Genomic DNA, 22,360 nt, shown 5'->3' on the forward strand with positions numbered 1-22,360 from the left:
CAGGGTGTTACTGATGCTTAAGAGGGTGCTATTGATGATCATAACTGTGAATGTCAGCCTGAAGGCACAGACCTTGTGGGCTAAGTGTAGCCATGAATTGGAGAGAAAGAGACGAAAATGAGTCATAGAATCCTAGGATGATTTGGGTTGGAAAGGACCTCAAAGATCATCTAGTTCCAAACTCCCTGCTGTGGGCAGGGATACCTTCCACTAGAACAGATTGCTCAAGACTTTGTCCAGCCTTACTCTTCGGAGAGGAAGCATCCACAGCTTCTCCGGGCAACCTTTTCCAGTGTTTCACAACCCTCACCATAAAGAATTTCTTTCTAATATCCAGTCTAAGTCTTTCTGAGCTTCAGTCCATTCCCTCATGTCCTATTGCTACTAGCCCTTGTAAAAAGCCCCTCCTCAGCTTTCTTGTAGGCCCCCTTCAGTAGGTACTGGAAGGCTGCTATAAGGCTTCTTCAGTGCCTTCTCTTCTCCAGGTTGAATGGCCTCAACTCTCATAGCCTACTTCAGCTCTCTGATCTTCTTTGTGGCCCTCCTCTGGACCTGCCATATTACAGAATTACAGAATGTATTTGCTGGAAAGGACCTCTAAAAGTCATCTGGGCCAGCCCCCTGCAGTAAGCAGGAACTTCCCCAACAACATCAGGTTGCTCAGATCCCCATCAAACCTAACCTTGAATGTCTCTAAGGATGCCTCTAATTTTGCAGTATCGTGTCACAGAATCACAGAATGACAAGGGTTGGAAGGGTCAAGTTCAAGCTCTGTATCTGGATCCTGTACCTTTAAAGTTTGCTTCCAAGCCAAACCATTCTATGATTCTCTAGCCATAATGACAGCAGGATGGTTTGGGAGATGATCACTTCTTCTCTTTTGCCCAGGAGGCTGGCAGGAAAAAGGAGCTATGTTTGAGCACATCCCATAGATGAGAACCTTCCAGTTGTCAGATTCTAGGAAGTGGTTTAGTCCAGAGACATAAACCTGTTTAGGGTGAGGTTGCCCTGAGATGTGTTTCTTCATGCTGAAGTCTTTTCCTAATGAAGACTTCTCTCTCTGTGGATGCTGATCACATTAGTAAAGGTGCTGGGAGAAACACACAGAAGAACAGTCTGGGGAAACCCTACAGCAGCATTTCAGTATCTGAAGGAGGCCTACAGGAAAGCTAGGGAATGACTCTTCACAAGGGCTGGTAGTGATAGGATAAGGGGAAACAGTAGGTTAAGGTTAGACATAAGGAGAATCTTCTTTTCTACAAGGGTGGTGAAACACTGGAACAAGATGGCCAGAGAGGTGTTGGAGGCTCCACCTGTGGAGATATTCAAGGCTAAATTTGATGGGACCCTGACCAATGTGATCGGGTTAATTATGTCCCTGATTACTGCAGGGGGGTTGGACAAAGTGACCTTTGAGGGTCCCTTTCAGCTTGACCCATTCTGTGATTTTATGACTCAGACTGGATGTGAGGAGGAAGTTGTTCAGCATGAGAGTGGTGAGAGCCTGATATGGGTTGCTCAGGGAGGTGGTTGAGGCCTCATCCCTGGAGGAGTTTAAGGCCAGGCTGGATGAGGCTGTGGGCAGCCTGATCTAGGGTAGGGTGTCCCTGCCCATGGCAAGGGGGTTGTAACGAGATGATCCTTGTGGTCCCTTCCAACCCTGGCTGATTCTATGATTCTATGATTCTTATGCCTTACTCCTCTTAATGCTCTAAGCCAACAAGAACTTGAAATGGCACAGAAGTCATCTTCACAAACTATTGCTCATAGCTATCATTCTGATGACTTCAGGGTACATACATGCTCATGTTCATCATCCTTCAAGGGCGTTTTCATTGTGAAAGACAAATGAATATAATTAAAAGGATATAATTAAAACAAGAAGGAAAGAAGATTAAAATAGGAAAATCATTTTAAAAGTAATATAAGTAAAAGAAGCCTTTTCCCACCCCGAATTTGCTCAGAGAAAAACAGGCATAGTTTGGTTCTCAGCACATAATATATATTGCAAAATTGATTACTCCTTCCTTTTTCATGTCTCAGGTGACTATCATTTCAGTTTTGCTGTCTCATAGTTCTCTCTCTCACTAGAGCTGAAGCTCTGCAGGGCCTGCATCTCAACATTTTTTACCATGTCAAGGAGTATGTTTGGAAGACTGATAGAAGTGCTGCTTTTTCTGTGGGAGGCATCTATTCTTGCAGAAGGCAGAAGGAGGGACATGTTCTTATGAAAATCCTATTAGCAAGGAACAGTGAATGATTGGTAGGAATTTTAAATACCAGAGCTTAAAATCTTTCCAGGAGATGCTGAGGATCTTCTGCGGTCATTCAGTCACCCTGCGGTCACTCCCCAGCGCTCTCAGAGCATGGGTTTGACTTTAAACACAACTTGTTAGCTTATGGAGTCTCCTTCCCTGCAGAGATTCCAAACCCACCTGGACATTAGAATCCTGGGCAACCTGCTTTGGGTGACCCTGATTTAGCAAAGGGGTTGGACTAGGTGACCTCCAGATGCCCCTTCTAACCCCCGCCATGCTAACATTTTGTGTAACAAAGCGTCTTAAATTGCCTGCTGAATCACACATGTAGCCCTGATTCATCAGTGGAATCAAATCTGAGGTGTGTATGTGCTTACAGTCTCTACCACTATGGTGTGAGTGTTCATGGCACATGAAAAAAGGCCCCATCAAGTCTGACCTTGAATGTCTCTAAGGATGGGACCTCCACCACCTCTCTGGGCAACCTGCTCCAGTATTTCAATGAAGTTATATGCAACACCCTCTGATGGTGATGTTTGAATAACATGACTTTACTCAGAGTGATCTGAACAAGACTGCTTAGGCAATCTGTGGCAAAGTCTGTACATTTAACTGCCATTAATTAGCTTTTGTGCTTTAAAGAGGTGAAGTGAACAATACACAAGCACAGAATTTATTGGGGTGAAAGGGACCCTCGGAGGTCATCTTGTCCAATCTCCCTGCAGTGAGCAAGGACATCTCCAACTAGAATCGATTGCTCAGGACCCCATCACATCTTATCTTGAATGTCTCCAGGGATGGGGCCTCAAGCCCAACCTTAAATCTGAAATGATTCACTTTTCATCTTGAATGTGTGTATTTTCTTATTCTGTTCAGACTTTATTTCCTCTGGAATGTCCAATCTGGAATTTAAACCACAGGAGTTGCTACAGAAAAAACCACACTAATAGTTTGCCTAGACAAGGCGTAAATTCTCCATTGCTGTTGTCTCAGATGTCTTTCCAATAGTATATAACAGATACCAGATGTCTGCAGCCACTGGAGTATCATGGAGAAAATCCCCATGATGCTGCTTTCCTCATCTCTTCTTCCAGTGGGTTTGGAAAAACAAAGCTTCTCGGCAGAGTTTTCCTTCTAAACCCACATTTTGATGACCAATAGGAGGACTCTAAAATATACCTCAATAACCCCTCTGATTCTGAAATTGAGATCTGGGGGTAAAGGTGGGGGGCTGGAGGAAACATTGTGCTTTTGGTAAGAAGTAAAGTGTGACGTTCCAGAGAAATGAGCTGTGAATTGCAGCTGCAATGGAAATTGATCCTGTCTGTCAGGCTCTGCTCCATATTCTCAGAGAAAACAGCAGAGCAGGGAAGGAGCCAAGATCATGGATTAAATGGGATGCTAAAGTGCCAGGGGCTAGAATGGGGCTTGCTGGTCCCTCAGGTCAGAGCTGCAACTGTCAGACGTCACTGCTCGATACCCTGCTGAAGCTAGCAGAAGGAGAGCAGGAGGAAGAGTGCTGCAGGCGCCAGCGGGGGAATTGGGAAGAAGTACCTGGCTCAGCTTCAGGCGTGACAGGCGGTGAGCTCCATCGGGATGAAAAACTCTTCTCCTCTGAATCAGTAGATCTTCTTTTCCCTTTTTGCCTTATGATTTGTACCAGTGAGGCATAAGAAAACAGCTGGAATACTGAGAATTGTAGAATCACAGAATGATTTGGATTGGAAGGGACCTTTAAAGGTCACCTACTCCAATTCTCCCGCAGTCAGTAGGGACATCTGCAACTAGAGCAGAATGTTCAGAGCTCCATCCAAGCTGACGTGGAGTGTTTTGAGGAATGTGGTATATACAACCTCTCTGGGCAGTCAGGAGTGTCTCACCACCCTCATGGCAAAGAATTTCTCCCTTCTCTCTAGCCTAAATCTTCACTGTTTCAGTTTAAAACTACCACCCCTTGTCCTGTCACAACAGACCCTGCTAAAATGTCTGCCCCCAGCTTTCTTACAGGTTCCTTTAATCCTGCAAAGCCTCAAGGTGGTCTCCTTGGACCCTTTTTCTTCTGCAGGCTGAACGACCCTAACTCTCTCAAAGTGTTGTCACAGCAGAGGGCTTCCAGCCCTTGTATCATTGTTGTGGTCCCCCTTTAAAGACCAAAGTTCATCTGGAGAACTGCAGAATGAGTGGAGAGGTCTGACCTGGTAAATTCTCTGCAGATAGACCTTTTCTAACTCAGCACAGAAACCATGGCTCAGCAAAGAGCTTTGTTGTAGGAGGTATAGATATTGCAGACAATATAATCAGTATGCTATATTAATCTCCTTATTCATCTTCTACTCTAAACAAAAATGATTTCTGTTACTAGCACTGTGAAATGGCACTTCTGTGTAGCTGTCAGTCTCTTGATCACAGAGTCACATAATCCCAGCACGGGAGTGATTGGAAGGACCTCTGGGCATCATCTAGTCCAACCCCTCTGCTAAAGCAGGATCACCCACAGCAGGTTGCCCAGGATCACAATGGCCAGATGTGTTTGGAATCTCTCCTGAGAAGGAGACTCCACAGTCCCTCTGGGCAAAGAAGTTTTTCCTCATGTTTAGGTAGAACTTCCTAGGTTCTAGTTTACATCCATTTCCCCTTGCCCTGTCTTTGGGCAGCACTGAAAAGAGTCTGGCCCCATCCTCTTCCCCCCATCTTTTAGATATTGATCAGCATTGAAAGGATTCCCAAGGTAATGACAGGTTTCTAGTGCTCAGTGGCAGAAGGTGCCAGGTTCACAGAATGACAGATGCAAGGTAGCAGCAGCAGAGCATTGCTAGGACAACAACCTTCAAATTCTACCTGAACAGTTAGCGCACATCTCCTGAGCAGAGCAGCAGTTTCTAGACCACTTGGTTTTCATTTCCTGTTGGGAACTTACCATGGGAAAGTGATAAAAACATCTTGCAGAAACCAGCTAAATAAAGTCATCCTGCTATCCCTTTTAAATCACACTCCTTAGTTGTCATTCTTTCACAGTGTTCTTTCCCCAAGTATCCTGTGTCCTTCCTGATGAAGACCATGTACTTCCCAGTGCATTGGAGGTGGTGAACTAGTCTCTCAGAACCATATTACATCAAATATTTCTTCTGGGGCATACAACAGCCTCTCCAGAGAAGCTCAGTGCTAACTTGATCAAAAGGAAACTTGGTTTTCTATCTTTTGCTGCAATAACTGCTATTTTTCACTGCTGGCATGAGCTACCTGCTTTTTTTCATCCAAAAAATTCCATTGACCATAGGAATTTATTTTTTTTCCTGCTAAAAGTAGAGATGTTTCCTTCTTCCTTGGGTACTGTCTGAATTAACTGAACTTAAGCCATAATTGTCATATACCTCCAGAGTATAAATCTGTTATGATTGAGAGCTGTGTAGAGCAGATGAGAAATGATATCATCAGGTTTGTAACGAAGTCATCCCTGATAAATGGAGGAAGAGTGGCACTGGGAAGAAAAAAGAAAGAAAATAAAGTAGTGATACTTCAGGAATGAGTTTTATTTGATGAAAGGAATAGCAAAACAACAAAACATTCTCTAGTCTACTACCCATGGCCATTTTGAGAGTGCAAGAGTGAGACCAAGAACATAACATGGGTATATTCTTTGGAGAACAGGCCTGTGTCTTCAGAGGCTCTTTCATAGAGGAACCTCTCACCTCTTTGGAATATTCACAGAATATTATGGGAACATTATGGATTGGAAAGAAACTCAAAAGATCATCTAGTCCAACCCCCTTACTTGAGCAAGACTGCCTAGAGTAGACCACACATGAATGTTCTCCAAAGAAGGAGACTCCACAACCTTTCTGGGCAGCCTGTTCCAGTGTTTTGCCACCCTTTCAGTGAACATTGCCCATTAACCAGCAATTATTCCACCTGGTACCTCATATAAGATCTTTATTTAACCTCATTGATCTTTCTCTGCAGCGCCTCAGGGGTTTTTTTTTGTATCCTCCGCCTTTCTTTCTTTAAGAGTTGTCATAAACTGCTTGACCCAGTGGTTGATACACTATGTTATCTCCATAAAGAAATCACACAGTCACAGAATGATTGGGGTTGGAAGGGACCTTTGGAGATTATCTAGTCCAATCCCCCTGCCTGAGCAGATTCACACAGAGGACTTTGCATAGGATAACATCCAGGTGGTTTTGAGTGACTCCAGGGATGGAGACTCCATCACTTCTCTGGGCAGCCTGTTCAAGGGCTCTACCACCCTTAAGGAAAAGATCCTCCCTCCATTTAGATGGAACTTCATTAGGGCCCTATTGGAATAGGCTGCCAAGGGAAGTGACAGAGTCCCTGTGCCTGGAAGGACTGTAAAGACATATAGCTGTGGTGCTGGGGGAACACAGAGCTGCACAATCTCTGAAATGAATGGCAAGAAATCCAGATAGGAGCTGTGTAGCCGTCTGCTACTCTAGATTACAGAATCAAGTCAGGAACCAAAGTAACCAGGGTATTTGCTTTGCTTGATGAGCTTTATCCTCTGAATATCAACAAAAGCCGAATTGTCTTCATCTTTTACAACCTAATCTCTTTCTTCCCTTGCCTGTTTTGTTAGAAGTGAAAATGTGTCTGTCATGCTCTTAAAAATTACTTCAAGATTTAACTAGAGGGCTAACTTGTACTTTTTATTGAGATAACATGACATAAGAATATTTTCCTTCTGGGCAGAAATCTTGGCTAGGTTTTGATGCAGTGGGGTTTTTTTGTTGGTTTTTGTTGGGGTTTTTTTTCAACAGCCACTGGATTTCAGTTTTAAAATGCTACAAATTAGATTTATGGCTCTATAAAATGATGTCTGGTGGATTTGTGGATGTGCCTACTGTTTAACCAAGCAAGCTGTTCCTTATTCCTGCACCTAGGAACTCTCTTGAACTGGTGTGTATGTCAGGGTCACCTCAGTTTTGTTGATTTTCTAGTCCTGTTTAGTCCATTCAGATGGAATTACAGTTGCACAATACCCATCAGATGTCCTCATCTAAACAAAAAATGCCTAGAAACTCAAATTAAATTAAAAAAAAGCCCTCTCCTTTTTGGTGAAATTTATGTCTGAGTTATGCAGAAGTAAATAGAATCATAGATTCATTTTGGCTGGAAAAGACCTTTAGTATCAAGTCCAACCATTAATCCAGCACTGCCAAGTCACCACCAAACCATGTCCCTCAGCACTCTATCTACACATCTTTGAAGCACCTGCAGGGGTGGCAACTCCACTACTGCCCTGTGCAACCTGTTCCAGAGATTGACAAACACTTTGAGAATGGTCCCTGGGTAACATAGAAAATATTCCAGGCAGAAGAAGTAGTTGCTGCTAAGCTGTAAGTGTTAGCTGCAACACGTGGCTGCCTTTAACGAGCCACAAACAAGGAGAGGCCGGAAGGCTCCGTGCTGAATGCAGGAAGGCAGGATGCAGAAAGGCTAATGTAGAAAGGCACAGGTTTCTAAATCATCCCCTTTTATAGACTTCATTTTGAAAATCAAACTGGCCAAGGGGCAGTGGCACCATGGTTCTGGCCAGTGGATTCAAAGCTTCCTGCCTCCTTTGGCCACGCAGGCACATTGAGGGCAGCACAAGATACTTGGCACGTGGTGCTAAGCCCCCTACCCCTCAAGGCTTTGCTGGGGCCAAACCCTTATTGTTTCCTCATCTAACTCAACCCCCAGATGCCACAACAGGAGGAGAAGAGCAAGGGTTAAACCAGCCTAGCACGATTTATGCCCTACCAGGACAGTGTGGAAGCACATAAATGGCTCTATACTGATTTCTCCTTGGCAAGGACATTTTTACCAGTCACCCTACTCACTAGGAAGGAGACTGGGATTAGATCCATCATTGAATCTATTTGGCTTTGCCTCTTTTTTTTTTTTCCTCACTAGTTGGCAACCATTCTGTATTAGCGAGCAACACCTTGGATGGTGGCAATTAATAATGAAAAAAAAACCCACAAACCATAAAGTGGAGGACTGAAAGGGAGAAAAAAACATCCTGCTTTGTAGATGTTAGAGAGAACAAGCAATTTCTTAACACCTTTTCTTCAAGGAATTAAGATGAATCAGGTCTTTGAACAAGTATTTCAAGCATGCCAGGATTTTATTAAAAACCAAGGAGATGAAATCCTGTGTAAATTGTTTAGAACATTCCCAGTGAAGACATGTTGATTAATAAACATAAAACAGGGAAGATGCATATTAATTTGTTTACGTATAAGAGGCTCATTAAAAGTCTTATAAGCATTTAACTAGTGAAGCAGTGGATAAAACCAGACACTGTCTTTAATCTTGTTGAGGGCTGCAATATGAAAACCCCCAGATAACTGCTAAATAAGTATAATAGCTCTATTAATGACCATGTTTTGAAGATGTGCAGCATGTCTCAGCTCAATGATTGTAATTTTACTGAGATATGGTGGAGATTTGGATTCACATTTCTATCCTAAGTGCTGAGGACCAGCAGATAATGAAGAAAACTTCATTTCATGAACCACAGTCTTTGATTCGTGGTGTTAGGTTATAGGCTGGACTTGATGATCTCAGAGGTCTTTTCCAGCCTCAATGATTCTGTGATTCTGTGATCCTTTTTGTCAAGGATTAGGGTTGGGCCAGGCAGTATGGGAGTGACAAATGCTCTCAACAAAGCCCTTTGCCTTCCCAAAGAGAGAAAAGAAAAGGAAGGAGAGAGAAACTGATGGGGTGAGGAAGAAACTAAACCAGCTTGGACAAAAATAAGCACAGTAAAATCACATAGAGACAAAGAGATACAAACCAATAAGGAACCCAACCCCTGATGGCAGTGAGGTTGCCTTTATCACCACTGATTCTGGGGACAGGCACTGAGGAAGTCCCAAACCAGATTCAGAAGTTGCATTCTGGAATTGGATTCAGGAACAGATCAGAACTGGATCAGAATCAAAGGCAGAACAGGCCTCCTCAAACACTGGCCACTGACCTCTTGGACTGACTCTGGTGATCCCTCAGCTTGATCCTGAAGGTGCCACCCATAGGATGCAATCCCTTGTTGGTGAGTTGAGCGTCACCCATCCTGTCTGCTCCTCCCTACTGGTGCCACCTCTGTCTTTCTGCAGCCCAAGGTGGGGCACAAGATGTGGCAGAGCTCTTGGTCTGCACAGGAGCAAGTCTAAACCAGAATCTTTCTGCAGCCCAGCCCTAAGCAGTAACTCTCTCCATCAATGCTCTCACTTCTAGAAGCAGCAAGCCTGCCTTGCACTTGAGAAAGTGTCCTTACTGACCAGAGACTGAGCTGAGAAGTCAAATCCTTCAACAGAATTAGTTCCGACCTAGCTCAACCCAAAACTTCTCTGTAGGTAGCTATAGTATGATTTTGTGAGATGTGATTTATGGCTGGTTGTCAGTGGGGAGATCTCTAGGGAAGCACAGACTCAGTAGGATATTGGTTGATGTACCTCCCATTGCTTTTGGTTCTTTGCAAAACCACTGCTACAAACTGAGGTATTAGCACTGTCTGTATCAGATGTGGTTAACAGGAAGGGAAATAAAACCCAAACAAAAACAAGGAAAAAGGAAGGAAGAAGCTGTTAACAAACAACTTTTATGGGGAAAGAACCCTATGGACTGTTCAAAAGGAATTGAGATATTAACTTAATGTTCTGGGTAAATGGAGATTGAGTAATTCCTTTCAGTCTCACTTCAAAACAAATGAATCAGAAATAGCTGAGGAACCCCCTAACACTTTTCCATTGTATAAATAGTCCTGGGAGAAAATCACCATGCGTTTGCAAGTTGTACCTAAAATTACTTTCTCTTTTCAGCTACTTGTTTTGTGAAGGGTTTTACTCTCAAAGTATTAAAGTAAATTTGTTTGCATTTGGAGATAGTTTTGCAAGCAAGATAGGTAGAAAAAGGTAAGCATCACTTAAACTCTGTCTTACACTTGGAGTTGAAGCATGAAAAGTTTCTGGTATTTTGTTTGTTTTTCATTTTGCATCAAAGACACTGGAGAGCTGGGCAAAGAGGAACCTAATGAGGTTCAACAAGGATAAGTGCAGAGTCTTGCATCTGGGAAGGAATAATACATTGCACTTGTACAGGCTGGGATGTGATCTGCTGGAATGAAGTCCTGTGGAGAAGAACCTGTGAGTCCTGGTGGCCAACAAGCTATCCATGTGACAGCAATGTACCCTTGTGGCCAACAAGGCCATTTGTTTCCTGGGGTGCATTAAAAGGAGTGTGGCCAGCAGATTGAGGAAGGTTCTCCTCACCCTCCACTCTGCCCTGGTGAGGCTTCACCTGGAATATTGTGTCCAGTTTTGGGCTCCCCAGTTCAGAAGGGACAGGAATCTACTTGAAGGAGTCCAAAGGGAGGGCTACGAAGATGATTAAGGAGCTGGAGCACTGCCCTGTGAGGAGAGGCTGAAGAACCCTCAGGCTTTTTGGTCTGGTGAAGAGAAGACTTAGAGGGGATCTAATGAATGTTTATAAAGATCTCAGGGATGGATGTCAAGAGGGAGTGGACAGCTTCCTGTCAGTTGTGCCCTGTGATAGGACAAGAGGCAATGGATATAAACTACAGCACAGGAAGTTCCACCTCAATGTGAGGAGGTACTTCTTTACTGTAAGGGTTATAGAGCACTGGAACAGGTTCCTCAGAGAGGTTGTGGAGTCTCCTTCTCTGGAAACTTTCAAGACCCATCTCATCACCAAGTTCCTGTGTGACCTGCACTAGGTTATGGTCCTGCTCCAGCAGGAGGGTTGGACTCGGTGATCTCCGAAGGCCCCTTCCAATTCCTAAGATCCTGTGATCCTGTGATCATTCCCTAAATATGGTTTTGTTTTTATGTTTTTTTTTCCTTCTCTGATTTACAGAGAGCTAAACTTTTTATTGTCATTTGCAAAGTGAAGCACTAAATTTCTGTTTCCACTTATGCATCGTGTTCATAGACCTATACAACCTCTTATTTCTCATGTGGTTTCCTACTATAATATGAATATCTAATCATACCCAAATTTTGTTGCCAATTTTGCAGATCCAATGCGTGGGCCACGAAAACTGGAGGTTGTGGAGATCAAAGCCAGACAGATCACTGTTTGCTGGGAACCATTTGGATACAACGTCACTCGGTGCCATCGATACAACCTCACAGTCCACTACCGATACCAGGCTGGAGGACAGGAGCAAGTGAGAGAAGAAGTAAGCTGGGATACAGAAAGTTCACACCCCCAGCACACAATCACTAACTTATCACCATACACGAATGTCAGCATCAAATTAATACTAATGAATCCTGAAGGACGGAAAGAAAGCCAAGAGCTTGTAGTACAGACTGATGAAGATGGTGAGTTGTTGTGTTGACATATTGTGCATACTACCTGACAGCCAAACCATCCTTCTGTGGAAGTGCATATTCTATCTTCACTGAAGTCTGTGGCAGGTTTTCTGTCAGCTTCACTGATGTTAAGGCATTAAAGAGTCCATTAAAAACAGTCTTAACTAAATAAAAAAATGAATTAAGATGTTATAATATAACCTTTTATGTAACCTGTAACATCACACATCCATTTAATCCTTTCTTCATTCAATTCATAACTGATGCCTGAGCTATGTTCTGCCTCTTGAAAGTTCCAGGATCATTGTGAAGAACTTTAAGCTGATTATTCCCAGCATCCTCATGTAGATATTTTCTATAGATTGCTATGTTCAGCATGAAATATTTATTGATTTAGAATCATAGAATCAATCAAGGTTGGAAGGGACCACAAGGATCATCTCGTTCCAACTCCCCTGCCATAGGCAAGGATACCCTACCATAGATCAGGCTGCCCACAGCCCCATCCAGCCTGGCCTTAAACACCTTAAACTGTCTGGTAGCCTAAAAAGTCCTCCCCAGCTTTTTTATAGGCTCCCTTCAGATACTGGAAGGCCACAAGAAGGTCACCTGGGAGCCTTCTCCAGACTGAACAGCCCCAACTCTTGCAGTCTGTTCTCACAGCAGAGCTGCTCCAGCCCTCTGATCATCCTCATGGCCCCTCTCTGAGCATGCTCCAGCACCTCCACATTCTTCTTGTAATGGGGGCTCCAGAACTGGATGCAGTGTTCTAGGTGGGGTCTCAGCAGAGCAGAGTAGAGAGGGAGAATCACCTCCCTCAACCTGCTGGCCTATTTCTCAAGCTTCAGCTTTCCAACCACAGGACATTATTAGCTGATTATGCACAGAATATATTCTGTAGACAGACATTGAAAAATAAAGATATTCCATTTCATTTAATAGTTTTCAGCTAACACAGGGATTTAAATATTTCAAATTTAGTATTTATTTGAGCAATATTGTGAATTGTGAGTATTCTCAGCAGAACTGGCTACCATGTCTCTGTAGTGCTCTAATAACATTGGATGAAAAGGTTCCACCACCCTCCTATGTCCTCTGTGACATTACTGTGGTTATAAATACAGAGTTTACTAGAGCTCAGTTAGCTACAACACCACAGTGCAACTTCCTGCTTGAACTGGTCATGCATTAAGAATTCATTGTCCCTTCCAGAACACTCTCTGCTGAGGTATACCCCCTTAGTGCCCTCTGCAAATGCACCTAGGGTTTATTGACCTTGCTTTTAGCCATTTTAAACTGCTCAGAGGAATCTTACCAAATGACTGGCATTGCTTTATACAATAGATATGTCCAAGTCCCACTTTTATTCTCTGCAATATGAGCAAGAATGGCTTTCCATTCCCCTCAGATCACTGATAGGTTTAACAGAGTCACAGAGTGGGAAGGGTTTGAAGGCTCATCTAGTCCAACCCTGCTGCTAAAGCAAGGTGAGCAGCCTAATTCTTTTTACAAAACTGATTTGCCTTTTTCTTTCAACAATAATGTTCTAGAGGAAAAGTGTGACATTCACCAGTTCCTTCTTACACTGAAGGTGGTGCATAGAGAATCACAGAATGATAGAATGGCTTGAGTTGGAAGGGCCCTCAAAGATCATCTAGTTACAAACTCCTTGACATGGACAGGGACACCCTCTACTAGGTCAGGTTGCTCAAGGCCACATCTAACATGGCTTTGAACACTTCCAGGCTTGGAGCCTCCACAGCTTCTCTACACAAGCTGTTCTGTGAGGAAGAATTTCTTCCTGAAGTCTAATCTCAGCCCAGCTTCTTCCAGTCTGAAGCCATCACAGTTTATCCTGTCACTACATGCCTTTGTCAGAAGTTCCTATGCCTCTCTCCTGGAGAACCTCTGCGAATACTAGAAGGATCCGCTTCAAATACTAGAAGGAGTAAATTCTTAACATCTTTTTAAGGAAGATGTTTCCTTGACATTGTCTTCTTAAATAGTCCCAAGTTGTGTCGGGGCAGGTCTAGGCTGGATGTTAGGAGGAAGTTGTGCCAGAGAGAGTGAGTGGCATTGGAATGGGCTGCCCAGGGAGGTGGTGGAGGCACCGTCCCTGGAGGTGTTGAAGCAAAGCCTGGCTTAGGCACTTAGTGCCATGGTCTAGTTGACTGGCTAGGGCTGGGTGCTAGGTTGGCCTGGATGATCTTGGAGGTCTCTTCCAACCTGCTTGATTTTATGATTCTATGAAATAAATAATTCTCATCCTGAGCCACCTTGGTCGTTGCTTGACTTTTGGGGAAATGGGGATGTTTTCTTCCTGCCTCAACAGCATAAATAATAAGCAGATTGTCTCCTTCTGACTTTTCTCTCAAACCAGCACTTTTTATTTTTTCCCCTCTTGTGTCTGTTAGTCCCAAGTGCTGTGCCACTGGAATCCATCCAAGGGAGTACCTTTGAGGAGAAGATTTTTCTTCAGTGGAGAGAGCCAGTGCAAACATACGGTGTGATTACTTTGTACGAGGTACCTGTGTTTTGCCACGTTCTAATTTTCATGTAGTTTTCTGTAATTAGGAAGAAAATCAAGCATTCCCCCCCCCCCCCTCAGTTTCTGTAAAATGAATCTTCTCTTTGAAAACAGCAACATGAAGCCATAACATCAAGTTTATAATGTAGCAGTTAATTATGCAGGACTCAAAATATCCCTGGGTTAGTTGCTTTAGAAAACTACTGCTTTTTAGACCCATGGGATCAGTATTTCATCCAGCAATGTGGATCAAATATTTAAAAGATTGATAGATCTTGGTGAATTTTTTACTATACACTCAGAGCTAACAGAGTGATGCCAGCCAGCCTCACATTTATGTGATGATAAGATGATGATTTCGATGAGATAAGGCTCATTACAAGAAGCCCATTCTAACAGAAACAAGCAAGCGTAATTAAAGAGGGAAAAAAACATATATCTAGCATGTTTTAAATGCAAATTCAAGCAAACTGTATGTTGCTAGATGGCTCAAAATCACTGCTTTTTTTTTTTTTCACTCCTGTGGAGCCTCTCCCTGAATACCTTTTAGAAAAATTGACAAAAGACTGCAGAGATTAAGCTGTCAGACAGTAATCACTGTTAAGCTTCTTACCTGACCTCACTACAAAATTGGTATTGAAATGTTTTGTTTAAACAGCAACAACAGCTATAAAAAACCACCACGGTGTAAAGGAAAAGTTAAATTGAACAGTAACCTATTGATAGTGGTTTGAAAACTGTTTTGGAAACTCTTTTATTGTAAGATGATAAAATGTTATCCAAATTTGTGATTTTTTAATTGTTATTATTAAGCTAACTAGCCTCCAGCTTGTTCAACAGTTGGCCCTCTTCAGACTCAACTCAAGATGTTAAGGATTTTGTTGATGTTTGGCTGTGTGGACATAGAAACACACAATGGTGGATCACTGTCCTGGTTTGAGCTAGAGCAGAACCACTTCTGGTCAGGGATTTGACTTCTCAGCTCAGGCTCTGCTCAGTGAGGGCACTTTCTGAAGTTCAGGGCAGGTTTGCACAGTGGCTGCTTCTAGCACGGTGAAAGCTCACGGGGAGAGTTACTGCAAAGGGCTGGGCTACAAAAAGACCCTGACTAAAACCTGCTCCTGTGCAGACCAAAAGCACTGCCACAACTTGTGCCCCATCTTAAGGTATAAGAAGTCAAAGGTGGCACCTGTGAGTGGGAGCAGACAGGACAAGTGACATTCAAATAAGTACCAAGGGATTCCACCCCATGAATGGCATCTTCAGAATCAATCTGAGGGATCACCAGTGTCACAGGAGGACTCTGCCCCTTCTGCCTTCAAAGCTGAATCCAGTTCCAAAAGGCAGCTCCTGAATCTGGTTCCTGTCTGCCACTGAATCCAGTGTGCAGCTTCCCCAGTAGTTGCCCAGCCCCTGGAGGTTTTCTGACAAGCTCTGCAGCTATTCAGACACCTCCAGTTTTTATGATATGTAGAACATGTGCTGTAAGACACACTTAGTAAGCCTTTGCAAGTACCACAGGTAGTGAGACCCCCAGTGACCACTGCCATTGCTCCAACTCCCACAAGCCCTGCTGCTGCTTCAGCATCATTTCCTTCCCAGGTGGTTTAGTTTCTTTCCCAGCCCATCAGTCTCACTCCATTATTCCCTTTCTCTCCTCTCTGGGACAGCAGAGAAGTTCATATGGAGCCTCTGTCACTCACCTAGTGGCTGACCTGGCCTTTACTCTAGATGAACATCCTTCTAATTAGGACCATGCATGTCTGTCTAATTACATCACCCAGGAGATTATGCACTGTATATGTGCAGTTCATTCTTAAATAGATATAGATGCTACTCTATCTGACAGGGGTTGTGCAGGTGTCCTCAGTGATGGAAAAGAATGACTTGCATGCATTTTCCAAGGTAGCCAGAGATGTGTAATTCTCTGAACATCAAAAGAACCTAGCAGTCTACCAATGAAGAAAATACTGAACAGAAAATAGTGGTATCTTCTTAGACTCCTTATCTAATATACCTCAAAGGAGAGATGGAGGAAGCAAAGCAATCACTTACATCAGAAACTTGATTTAATTAAATTTTGAGTGAAGTGTATCAGCAAATTGATGCAACCAAACTGTCCCTCCTTTTAGAGACACCAGGTTAGTTCAGTCAGGCAGCTGGGTAAGAACAGACACCTCATTGCCAAAAGCTCATTTGTCAATACTTCTTCTGCCCTTTGTTTTTTCTCAGAAGCCTTGGATGATAGAATCATAGAATGGTTTGTATTGGAAGGGCCCTTTAAAGGTCATTTAGTCCAATCCCTGCTTAGGAGGTTAAGCCCCCTTCAGCTTAATTAAGCTCCTTGTAAGGCACTTAGAGTTTGATTTACAGGTGAGGAATTGTAAAGGATCTCCCTATAACTGCTGAAATAATGTTGGGGTTTATCTAAATGGTATCAAAGGTTTTATTGCTAATAATCACACCTTATGCATGTTATATGTAAAAATCATGTGAAAATCAATTTTTATTAAGACAGAGGTTCTAGCAAATTGCATCTGTTTAAAGTGTGTAATGCTAAGGTCAAACAGCATCCTGGCTTGTAGCAGCAGTATTGTGGCCACAAGATAGAGAGCTGATTGTTCCCCTGTACTTGGCAGTGGTGAAGCCACAACTTTGAGTATGGGATTCAGTTCTGGACTCCCCGTTACAAGAGGGGCATTGAGGTACTGGAACATGTCCAAAGAAGAGCAGTAAAGCTGATGAAGGATTTTCTGAGGAGTGGCTGGAGGAACCAGGGTTGTTTAGCCTGGAGAAAAGGAGGCTGTGGGGAGACCTCATTGCTCTCTACAACTGCCTGAAATGAGGTTGGAGTGAAACAGGGGTTGGTCTCTTCTGCAAAATATGAAGCAACAGAATGAGAGGAATTGGCATCAAGTTACATAGGGAAGATTTAGGTTGGACACGAGAAAGAAACTCTTCTCAGATGCAGTTTTCTATCTCTGAACCATTCTGCCCAAGGCAGTGCTTGAATCATCTCTGGAGGTATTTAAAAGCTATGTAGATATGACATTGAGGGACATGGTTTATCAGTGAACTTGATAGTGTTGGGTTAGTGGCTGGACTCAATGATCTTAAAGGTCTTTTCCAGCCTAACCAATTCAGTGCCTCTATGATTTTATATTTCAATGCATTACTTCTTGTGTCTTCTTAATTATAATGATATGGAATAAATATAGCCCCCCCCCAAAATCAAATATCACTTTATATTCAAGAGAATGTTGGAATTATTCACATGCAAATGCAACTTTAAGAAGGAAGGATGAATAATTTTTACTTTTGCATCTTTTTAATGGATTTTTTTTTTATTTTTAAATTCTCATTACAGCACATGGAAATCAGTAATTAACAGCAGAAATCTAGCTCAAGGTTTGCTGTGAACTTACATTAAAGTTTCTAATGAAAACTAAAAATACTGTTTGAATCAAAGAATGGTCTGAGGACACAATATAACTCTGCCTGTATTACTTAACATTTTATCTCTCTTCCAAATGAGAATCTGACCTAGGTATGATATAATGACCTGAGGAATTCCAAATTAGCAATTAGAACATCTTAAGCTTCAGATTAAAATACCAGCTTTACACACTTGCTGGAAATTTTGCCTTAAGCTGCCCTTATCGTCTTCTGTTGTGCAAAGTATAATTAGAGTGAAGTCAGCTGGAACTGGGGGCTGCACCTTCTGTTCTCCTCTTAGCTGTTTTTAACCTGGTTGGTTTGGGTCTGTTCTTGGTGCCGATCGAAACCAACAGTAAGATTAATTCCAAACATGACACTGTTCAAAGCCAGCATCTTGAAGGAATTACTCTAAGCCTGAGCTCGTCCTTTAGAGTTGTAATCGAGCTGCCTCTAAGTCTCGGTATCTATCAAAGTAATAACTCATCCCAGTTATGCCTGAGTTTCTATGTCCCTTCATGGGACTTGGGATTTGAAGAGCATAAGAGAGTAAGATAGCTTATCATAAAATGTCTGACAGCGCATACATCAGGAGAGTTTACTGGATAAAGATGCAATCTCTGTCCACCTGCTCAAGGCAGTTGATAACTTTCTCATTCTTTTGCAGATCACCTACAAAGCAGTCAGTTCCTTTGACCCAGAAATAGATTTATCCAATCAAAGTGGACGTGTCTCCAAGCTGGGAAATGAAACGCACTATCTCTTTTTTGGACTCTATCCTGGCACTACCTACTCCTTCACCATCAGAGCCAGCACAGCTAAAGGCTTTGGACCTCCAATCACAAACCAGTTCACCACTAAAATATCAGGTACTTGATTAAAGAATTCTGTTTATTTAAGTCTATGTAAGTATATTTAGCATCATAGAATGAACAAGGTTGGAAGGGACCTCTAGGGTTGTAGCCAGGTGGGGGTTGGTCTCTTCTCCCAGGCAACCAGCAACAGAACAAGGGGACACAGTCTCAAGTTGTGCTGGGGGAAGTATAGGCTGGGTGTTAAGAGGAAGTTGTTGGCAGAGAGAGTGATTGGCATTGGAGTGGGCTGCCCAGGGAGGTGGTGCAGGCACCGTACCTGGAGGTGTTCAAGAAAAGCCTGGCTGAGGCACTTGGTGCCATGGTCTAGTTGACTGGCTAGGGCTGGGGGATAGGTTGGCCTGGATGATCTTGGAGGTCTCTTCCAACCTGCTTGATTCTATGATTCTATGATTCTAAGATTCTATGATCTAGTCCAACCTCTCTGCAGTAAGCAGGGACACCCCTGGCTAGATCAGGTTGCTAGGAGACTCATCAAGCCTGACATTGAATGTCTCCAGGGATGGGGCCTCCACCATGTTCCCAAGCAATCTGTTCCAATGTTCCACCACTTTCATAGTAAAGAGCTTCCTAATGTCAAAATCTACCATTCTCTAATTTAAAACCATTACCTCTTGTCCCATCTCTTCTAAGATCATTGTCCCTGTCTTTCTTGTAGGTTGCCTTTAAGTACTGACAGGCCACAAGAAGGTCTCCCTGGAGAGCCTTCTATTCTCCAGGCCAAACATCCCAAACACTGTCAGCCTGTCCTCACAGCAGAGGGGTTCCAGCCTACAAATAATTTTATGTAACATTATTTAAGGTGATTGTTTGGGTGATTATTTGGATATTTGCATCTCCTTTAAGATAAAAGCAGCAAACTGAAAAAACTAAATTACATGATCATCCTGGAAGATGCCAAAGTGACAGGTATTAACATACCTCATATAGCTTAAACATCAGCTAGTACTTTGCAACTTACCACCTAAGGAACCCTATGAATTATGTGCCTGCAGTCAGAGCCAGCTGCTCTTGCAACATTTAGCATAGGGTTTTTTGGACGTGAGGATGAGGGTTTCATTCAGAGCTTAGTCAGCCTTGACATGATGCTAAATTAGTACAGTAACGGTGCTGGAAAATGTCTTTAATGAGCCATGAAGAATTGAGAGCAGAGCAGAAATACTCCATGTCTACCCTCACTTAGGAAGTGTAGCTAACTACCAGCCTGTGTGTGTATGTTCCTAGCAGGCATGTGGACTGAAGTGGATATGAAACTGTATTAGACAGGAACATCAGGACTAGCAGTTTGCAGATAACAGCAGCACGGCTCTGTCACTTCTGCAGATCCATGAACAATATCTCAAAGTCCTCCCAGAGGCAGAGGAACATTTTTTTTTCTCCAGCTGATGGGATGCAGAGCTTTTACATCCTCTCAAATGCTTATGTAATTGATGGCAAAGTGTTGTGCAAAGTTACAGCTGAAAGAATCTCTTTGCTCTCCGCTTCTCTACAGGCTTCTTGAGAATTAAACTGAGAGTTGAACTGTGGTCCCTTGATAATAGTTATAGAAAATTGCCTTAGCAGTCTGTGGGCAGCTTTGCTTTTCAGAAAGGATCAAGAAAAGAATCTGGATGCAAAATCTTTCTCATTTACTCTCATTCTCATTTTCTCATTATTCATTTTCTGTTATCATAATACTTAAAATAAACAAACAAATAAATAAATTAAACAACAAGCTTTAAACACAAATAGGGCAATTTCCTTTTGCTTATTACAGGCAAGGGTAGGTAACGGGCAGTGGAAATTATTGCCAAGACAAATGTTTGTACAGAAAAGAAAGAAAGAAATCTGTTGCTAATTTTCAAGGTAAAACAATTATTCTGTACAGAAAGTCTAAACACTGATCAGTAGAGATGGGGTTCATTTTTCCAATCCTTTTCCTACACTGAGTAGAAGCTGTCAGAAACCAATTTTCTGACAAGAAAGACTTGATAAGCAAAACTGGGCACTCCACATAAAGATAGTATCAACCTCTAGCAAATAGAACAGCTCCAACGAAGCAAGACTTCACTTCCCTCAAAGCCTTGTCATGTCCTGGAACAGGGTGTCTGAGGAAGTGGTAGAGCCACCCTCCCTGCAAGGGTCTTAAAAGCTCAGTTGATGTGGTACTGAGGGACATTGGTGGTGACCTGGCAGTGCTGGGTTAATGGTTGAACTTGGTAACCTTAAAGGTCTTTTCCAACCAAAATGATTCTTTGAGTTAGGGTGACAGAATCACTCATTAGAGTGAGGAATGAAGAAGTCTGTTGATGAGAATCTGCCCATTTGGGAGATTAATCTTGTCCTGCTGAATCTTGTCCTTTTCTGATCCTTTGCTAAGATGTTGTACATTTGATATGCACCAACTAAAACTCAGTAGTGTGAACAGACCTTGCACGCACGCCTGTGAACGAGACTAATCTCCAGGTTGCCATGTGAGACCTCACCTGGAGTACTGTATCCAGGTCTGGAGCCCTCAATATAGGAAGGACATGGACTTGATGGAGCAGGTCTGGAGGGGGGGGGGGGGGCACAAAAATGATCAGAGGGTTGGAGAACTTCTGCTATGCTGACAAGCTGAGGGAGCTGGAGGTGTTCAGCATGGAGAAGAGGAGGCTCTGGGGAGACTCCAGTACCTGAAGGAGACTATAAGAAGGCTGGAGAGAGACTGTTTGCAAAGGCCTGTTTACAAAGGCCTATGATGACAGGACAAGGAGCAATGGCTTCAAAGTAGAGAAGAGCAGATTTAGATTGCATGTTAGGGACAAGTTCTTTACTTTGAGGGTGGTGGACCACTGGAGCAGGTTGCCCAGGGAGATGGTTTGGGGCCCATCCCTGAAGCCTCACCTTTAAGGTGAGGCTCGGGAGGGCTCTGGGAAGCCTGGTTTAGTTGAGAATGTCCCTGCTGACTGAAAGGGAGGGTTGGAATAGATGACTTCCAGAGGTTCCTTCCATCCCAGACCATTCCATGATTTTGTGTGGAGAGGTTCTCTAAGCTGTCTGCTTTGCACACCACTCACCTTTAACTTTGTGTTAGTTCCTGTACTAATAGGGGATTTTTCTGACCTGTCCATAAGTACTTAAAACCAGTCTCTTGACGAAGCTAAAGTAGAAACTGAGTGTGTATGGTTTTGATTATCACTGAAAAGCTACAGCTGAATTTTTAGCTGCTGAATGTGGTGTCTTCTTTGCTGGACCCAGCACTGCAGGTGGGGTCTAAGTGGAGCAGAGCAGAGGGGCAGAATCCTCTCCCTCAACTTTCATTATTTTCATATCACCATTAACCAATGGATAATGAGGACACAACAGACCAGCAAGTCAGCAAGCAGCCTTCCATCCAGTATAACATCAAAATGCCATTAGATGACAGCACTGAAAGTAAGAGCACCAATAGAAGACAATAGCCAAGGCATCATTTGTTTTAATCACAACTCTAATTTCTTAATGAAGACACAGTATGCTAAAGTGCCATCGAGTGTGGCTTCAAACTAAGAGAAGCTCTCACAGCAATAATCTTGCCTCATTATTGTTAATTATGTCTGTGGTGGACCAAAGACAGTTATAGCTCCATTAAAATTCCAGGAATGCCAAATACTGAGAGCACATCCTGATGGCCACTGAGACAGTTTGCCTTCAAAAAACAGTCACTTCAACCTACACTTCTTCTAGGGAGACCTTCTAACAGCCTTCCAGTACCTGAAGGGGGCCTACAAGAAAGCTGTGGAGGGACCTTCTTACAAAGGCCTGTGGTTAATAGATACATAAGGGGGAATGCATCTTAGATAAAAGAGGGTAGATTTAAACTAGACATTAGAAAGGGATTCTTTACAGTGAGGGTGGTGGGACGCCAGAACAGGTTGCCTGGGGAGACTGTGGATAGCTTCTCCCTGGAGGTATTCAAGACTAAGTTGG

The 22,360-nt window shown here is 43.0% G+C and overlaps 1 protein-coding gene across 11 annotated transcripts in view; it reads left to right on the forward strand.

Annotated features, from left to right (window-relative positions):
- The window catches only part of PTPRM (protein tyrosine phosphatase receptor type M), a 598,091-nt gene that overhangs the window by 284,324 nt on the left and 291,407 nt on the right, over window positions 1-22,360 (forward strand). For all 11 annotated transcript variants that reach the window (XM_064150185.1, XM_064150178.1, XM_064150183.1 and 8 more), the window contains exons 8-10: window positions 11,297-11,605; window positions 14,011-14,120; window positions 18,226-18,427. In XM_064150185.1, coding sequence (XP_064006255.1) covers window positions 11,297-11,605; window positions 14,011-14,120; window positions 18,226-18,427 — 621 coding nt within the window. The remainder of the gene's footprint in view (window positions 1-11,296; window positions 11,606-14,010; window positions 14,121-18,225; window positions 18,428-22,360) is intronic.

The sequence above is a fragment of the Pogoniulus pusillus genome, chromosome 10 (assembly GCF_015220805.1).
Source record: "Pogoniulus pusillus isolate bPogPus1 chromosome 10, bPogPus1.pri, whole genome shotgun sequence".
In the NCBI taxonomy this organism is placed as follows: domain Eukaryota; kingdom Metazoa; phylum Chordata; class Aves; order Piciformes; family Lybiidae; genus Pogoniulus; species Pogoniulus pusillus.